At 47.9% G+C, this 6626-nt stretch overlaps 1 protein-coding gene across 1 annotated transcript in view; it reads left to right on the top strand.

The window, feature by feature from the left end:
• sphk2 (sphingosine kinase 2) overlaps positions 1 to 5491 on the top strand; it is a 24041-nt gene extending 18550 nt beyond the window's left edge. The window contains 3 exon segments of the mRNA XM_070440070.1: positions 1306 to 1509; positions 2365 to 3952; positions 4367 to 5491. Coding sequence (XP_070296171.1) covers positions 1306 to 1509; positions 2365 to 3952; positions 4367 to 4429 — 1855 coding nt within the window. The 3' untranslated portion in view covers positions 4430 to 5491.
• The last annotated feature ends 1135 nt before the right edge of the window (positions 5492 to 6626 follow it).

Raw genomic sequence — 6626 nt, 5'->3', positions numbered from 1 at the left:
GCTGCGTTACTGGCCCAACACACTAACCACTAGACTACCTGCTGGTTACTGGCCCAACACTCTAACCACTAAGCTACCTGCTGGTTACTGGCCCAACTCTAACCACTAGGCTACCTGCTGGTTACTGGCCAACACTAACCACTAGCTACCTGCTGTTACTGGCCCAACTCTAACCACTAGGCTACCTGCTGGTTACTGGCCCAACACTCTAACCACTAGCTACCTGCTGGTTACTGGCCCAAACTCTAACCACTAGCTACCTGCTGGTTACTGGCCCAACTCTAACCACTAGCTACCTGCTGGTTACGGCCCAACTAACCACTAAGCTACCTGCTGGTTACGGCCCACACTCTAACCACTAGGCTACCTGCTGGTTACTGGCCCAACCTAACCACTAGGCTACCTGCTGGTTACTGGCCCAACACTCTAACCACTAGCTACCTGCTGGTTACTGGCCCAAACTCTAACCACTAGTCTACCTGCTGTTACTGGCCCAACACTCTAACCACTAGTCTACCTGCTGGTTACTGGCCCAACACTCTAACCACTAGGCTACCTGCTGGTTACTGGCCCAACACTCTAACCACTAGCTACCTGCTGGGTTACTGCCCAAACACTAACCACTAGGCTACCTGCTGGTTTACTGGCCCAACACTCTAACCACTAGGCTACCTGCTGTTACTGCCCAAACTAACCACTAGGCTACCTGCTGGTTATTGGCCCAACACTCTATAACCACTAGGCTACCTGCTGGTTACTGGCCCAACACTAACCACTAGGCTACCTGCTGGTTACTGGCCCACACCTAACCACTAGCTACCTGCTGGTTACTGTCCCAACACTCTAACCACTAGTCTACCTGCTGGTTACTGGCCCAACACTCTAACCACTAGCTACCTGCTGGTTACTGGCCCAACACCTAACCACTAGTCTACCTGCTTTCTTTCTTCCTACCCCACTATTCCCTCCCACTCTTCATGTCCTGTTATTTCTAGAGTTCTCTCCTTTATCTCTGGAAGACACGTCAATAAATGAGTCCAGTCAATATAGTACACTGTTCTTTCATCTCTCTCTCCTTCTTATCTCTTGTGTTGTCTTTACGATGGTTTGTTTGGCCACCTACATAACATTCACTGATTGTGTATGTCATAAACATTATGTTAACTTATATTACACAGTATTAATTTCCTCTCTCCTCTCACCTTTCCTCTGTATTTTCCATTCCTCTCCCTCTCCACATTATTCTCACCCTTTCTCCATTCTCTTCCATCCACTGTTTCCCTCTTACTTTTCTCTTCATCCCAGTTATGACATGTGCCTTCGGGAGCCTCTCCTCCTCAACTGCTGTTTTCAGCTCTGCCGTGGCGGAGTCAAGCCCATGGATTTGGTCTCTGTGACAACCAGCCCYGCCCCTTCTCAAAATGGCCGTCCGGGTCTTCCCAGAAGGATGTTCTCCTTCCTGTCTGTGGCCTGGGGCTTTGTGTCTGACGTGGACATCGAGAGTGAGAGGTGTGTGTGTTTAAGTTAATGGCGTGGCTGCGGTGCCGAGTTCTCTGGAGTCCTCTTCCCGATAGCTAAACAACCGAAGCTTCTGCACATATGCGRGATTCTCTATTTTACTGCTCCCTCTGCTGACACAGCTTATCAAACACAAGCAGTACACTGAAGGGACGTTTTTTCCATCATCATTGCRAACATTGGCTAAGCAGGAGGCAGTCAAAKTAGTAGTTGAATGGTCGGCTGCCCAGAAGTGGAACAGGCTACTCAGGCAAATTTCAGTCATTGTCAAATCTTGCAGTACTTGCATGATCATTGAGAAGYGAAATTACAGTTGTACGTGATTTGTGGTTTAAATGCAGATTGTTTTTGCCCCARTACAATGTGTAGACAGCTTCCTACATGTGCTACTGCAATATCCTTAGTTACAACAGACTAAGTTGTAGCCTACATCCTAAATTAACATACTATAAATATTTATATWTATTTGGAATGTTGGTTCAAATAGCTGCAGGTTTTATATCAGCTGTTCAGACATTTGAGGCAGAGATGTTGGCTCCGTCATTTCTTTTAAAAAGATTGATAGGAAGGGTTCAGAAGAGGCTGAGTAAAGTGAGAAATGTGAAGGGAGGTGGATGTCTGTAAACTAACACATGGGCAGAACGTGATTTGGTTCTTTAACTCTGGGGAAGAGGCTTCCAGGGTGACGGGACAGGGCGCTTGCCTTTGGTCACTCATCCTTAAATTAAGTACATGCAATMTTTCACTGTACCTCCTTGATCACACCTATTCCTAATGAATAAGTAATGTGTTATGTTCTCTGTTGTTGCCCTGGTAACTAAATGCTGTAATGGTGTGATGTTGCAGGTACCGGGGTCTGGGCTCGGCACGGTTCACCTTGGGCACTCTGGTCCGCCTGGCCTCCCTGCGCTCCTATAAGGGCCGTYTGTCCTACCTGCCCCCCTCCATAGTCGCCACATCCCCAGACGCCATYCCTCCGCCCCTGCGCAGACCCCTGTCCCGCAGCATCACTGAGGGCTTGGAGGGCTTCTGCCACACCCCCATCCAACGCACCAGCTCTGACATGGGCCTCAGCGAACAGAGGAGTCTGAGGAGGGTAGACACGGAAAGGGAGATGGAGAGGCAGAGAGAGAGGGAGAGGAGGAGGGAGAGGGCCAGAGGAGGGGGAACGGGGGTGGTCAGGGCGAGTAGCTTGGCAGAGGATAGAGAGGGAGAGGCGGGGAGGTCAGGGACAAGTTCGGAGAGATCTGGGACGAGTTCGGAGTCGAACGAAAGGGAAGATTGCAGGATGGGAAGGGAGGATGGGATGACGAGGAACATGGAAGAAAGGCCAGATGAGGAAAGAGAAAACAGAACGATGGAGCAGGACTCAGGGGTGATAGAGGATWTAGAGGAGAGAGTGAGGAATGGGGAAGGCAGCAGCGGCTCAATGGATGGGGTGATGGAAGCGAAGGAGGTTGGAGAGGGTTACGGGGTGGACATGGGGCGAGAGGCCAACGAGGACCCAGAGAGGTGTTACTCGTACCCTGACAACCTCCAGCAGACCAGACTGGCTCTAAGGAAGAATTCTGCCCCTTCCAGCCAGATAGCTAACGCCTTCTTTAGCCAGCCCCTCAGCCAGGAGGCTGACCCCGTGTCTGGAGCCTCGTACAGAGCAGAAGAGATGGATCTGAACGGAACATACTTCCAGAAAGAAGCTTACCCACTGGACATCGCCCGAGAGAGAGCCCTCACCATATCCTCTCCCTTCAGACACTCTCCTTTCTCCTTCAAGCCCAAATCTCTGGACCAGAACGCATCCCGCCCCAGACCCCTATCCCTCCTCCACCACCCCCACTCCAACTCCCTACCCCCCAAACTCCCCTCCCTGTCCCTCTCTCTCTCTCCCACGCCCCCTTCCTCCCCGTCCTGTGCCTCCCCCCACTCCTCCTCCTACCTCGTTCCGCGCCCCAACACCCCCAACTCTACCTCCCCTTCCCCGTCTCTCCAGTCCCCCTCCTTTACCTTTGACATTGGAGAGCCTGCTGGACCCCTCAAGAACCGCCCCCCCGTCTCACTCCCTTTCAACCCCCCCAGGGATGACCTCCTGCCCCCCTTGGACCAGGCCCTGCCGACCCGGGACTGGGTGACCATCGAGGGGGACTTTGTGCTTGTGCTGGCCATCTACCAGTCCCATCTCGGGGCAGACCTCCACGCCGCCCCCCAAGCCAGGTTTGACGACGGGCTGATCCACCTGACGTTTGTGCGGGCAGGGATCTCCAGAGCCACCCTGCTCCGTCTGTTCCTGGCCATGGAGAGGGGGGCACACCTGTCTCTCAGCTCCCCCTATGTGAGCCACGTCCCAGCCAGGGCCTTCAGGCTGCAGCCCCTCTCCCCACGAGGAACACTCACTGTGGACGGGGAACTGGTGCCATACGGCCCGCTGCAGGCACAGGTAGAGAGAGTGGGAGAAAGTGGAGTGGGGAGGGCTGGAGGGAGTGTGTAAAAGTGTATGTACACTGGAAGATAAAAGCAGTTGCTACGATTTTAAAACAGATTTCGAAAAGCTTTTTTTATATATCTTTTCACTAACAACCCCAGCTCGTAAGTGCATGTAAATCCACTCCACATCTATAGTACTGAACTGGTGTATTGTCTTTGGTACGATGTTACCCTCTGTATTCTGCCTGTATTATATTAAACCCTTGATGATGGCCTATCACTTCAGTGCAACWAAAGCTGTTAGACTTCTGTGTTTAGCTTTCATGTTTTCTCTGGTATATTAATAACCACATTATACACTTCTATACACTTTAGTTCCMTTCTCTAAAGTATTATACTAATCACTCTATCGGTTTGTCTCCCTCAGGTCCATCCCTCTATGTCCCGGCTTATTGTCGGCGACTCTGGAGTGAAGATCACCCGATTCTGACAAGGGATTGGCTGACCAGATCAGCTGATACGGCGCTCTCTCCAATTATATATTCTCTCTTGCCATCTACGTTCACAGAGAAAGGGGAGAAAAAAATCCTCAGACTGAAAATAGACCGAATCATTTCTGGGGTTTAATGGAAGGGATCACCTGCTGAGCAGAGCGGCGGTGCAGGACGCAAGCCGAGGGATTAATAGAGAATTTTAAAAACGGATGAAAACGAGCTTTGTTGCACAGCTGTTGGATTACACTCCGTTTATCCTGAGAAGCATGTACCTGCATAGCCATGGGAACAAAATAGGGGGGGGGACAAGTTGAATGTGTATGGGTAGTGTGTATTCAGTGCATGTGTGTGGTGTATACATTCTAGTATGCACAAATGGCATGCAGAGATGCACATTTCCTGACCTTGCCTTACAGAGAGTTCAGATTTCTTTGTTCTCTATCAAAGCTGTCCTAGAACAGTTCTAGTTCTATATCAGAACTATCAAAGCTGTCCTAGAACAGTTCTAGTTCTATATCAGAACTATACTAGAACAGTTCTAGAACTATTTCAGAGGGAGCCACACCCTCATGCAAATGTAGATCCCCTTCCGTATTGGAACCTCCGTCCTTCCCTGTAATGCCTTAAAGTACAACTCCTGTGACCTTTCCCTTTCTGTCTTATATAAGAAGCCTAAACCTGCGACTCTGCAAATCTCCATTCACCAGAGGCTGGTGGGAGGAGCAATAGGAGGACGGGCTCATTGTAAAGACTGGAATGGAATTAATGGAACGGTATCAAACCCATACAAAACCCCATGTTTGACTCCGTTCTATTTATTCCACTCCAGCCATGACAATGAGCCTGTCCTCATATAGCTCCTCCCACCAGCCTCCTCTGCCATCCAGGTATATCAGAAGGGACCGTCCACTACAGGGAAAAAAAAGCAAAGCTGATGAGCATRCTGTGGTGTTAGTTAAGTTTGTATTGGTGTGTATGAAATATCTGTGAACAAAGGAAGTTTATTAGCAATCYCATGGAGATGATTACTCCTAGAATAAACCAGTAAAGTTAGATCATCACTGAAATAAATATAAAGCTCATTGAGTCCTTTTACACAGGTATTCCACAATAGTAGGATAGACGGGACTGTTGAACAGTAGCCATCATGGTGTATAGTGCATTTGCCTGTTTTTCTTAGCAAAARGGGTGCATGATGATGATGATGCTAGATTATGAAGTTGCAACACAGTGAACACGAGACTGTTGCTTGATCAAGTTTCATGTATGTTGTCACGGAATCCTCTGAAAGTCTCACAAAGACCCAGAATGCTGGTTGTTTTCAGCAAATAGTCACTAGTTCCACATGTGTAAACTGCCTTTTTACATACCTCTGTTGTAGTCGGTTTTAATTGATATAATTGTGAGTAGATTCKGAWGTGTTATGCAGCTGCAGAAAATCAACACTAGATCGGATTCTATCTCTTAGATAAAGATTGCTGTTGAAAAGAACAAGATGTACTTGTCTTGCTGGTGTTATTTACCACATGACAAGCAGATCATTTCCATAGGAGACAGTTATAATCTTTAACAGACAACATAAACTCAGTAAATGATTGATTACCATCTTGAGGATTTAGCTAGTCACAGACAAGGCTGTGCCTCCCAACTCATCATTGCTTACATTTCAGAAATGGCTTTCTCAATGGGATGTAGCCTATACAGTTGAAGTCGGAAGTTTACATACACTTACACTACATATACAGTAGTTTTTCAACTACTCCACAAATGTCTTGTTTTAACAAACTATAGGTTTGGCAAGTCGGTTAAGACATCTACTTTGTGCATGACACAAGTAATTTATCCAACAATTGTTTACAGACAGATTATTTAACTTATAATTCACTGTATTACAATTCCAGTGGGTCAGAGGTTTACATAAACTAAGTTGACTGTGCCTTTAAACAGCTTGGGAAATTATGTAATGGCTTTCGAAGCTTCTGATAGGCTAATTGACATAATTTGAGTCAATTGGAGGTGTACCTGTGGATGTATTTCAAGGCCTACCTTCAAACTCAGTGCCTCTTTGCTTGACAGCATGGGAAAATCAAAAGAAATCAGCCAAGACCTCAGAAAAAAATTGTAGACCTTGACAAGTCTGGTTCATACTTAGGAGCAATTTCCAAATGCCTGAAGGTACCACGTTCATCTGTA

The sequence above is a fragment of the Salvelinus sp. IW2-2015 genome, unplaced genomic scaffold, assembly GCF_002910315.2.
Source record: "Salvelinus sp. IW2-2015 unplaced genomic scaffold, ASM291031v2 Un_scaffold2187, whole genome shotgun sequence".
In the NCBI taxonomy this organism is placed as follows: domain Eukaryota; kingdom Metazoa; phylum Chordata; class Actinopteri; order Salmoniformes; family Salmonidae; genus Salvelinus; species Salvelinus sp. IW2-2015.
This window is presented reverse-complemented; position numbering and strand designations above follow the sequence as displayed.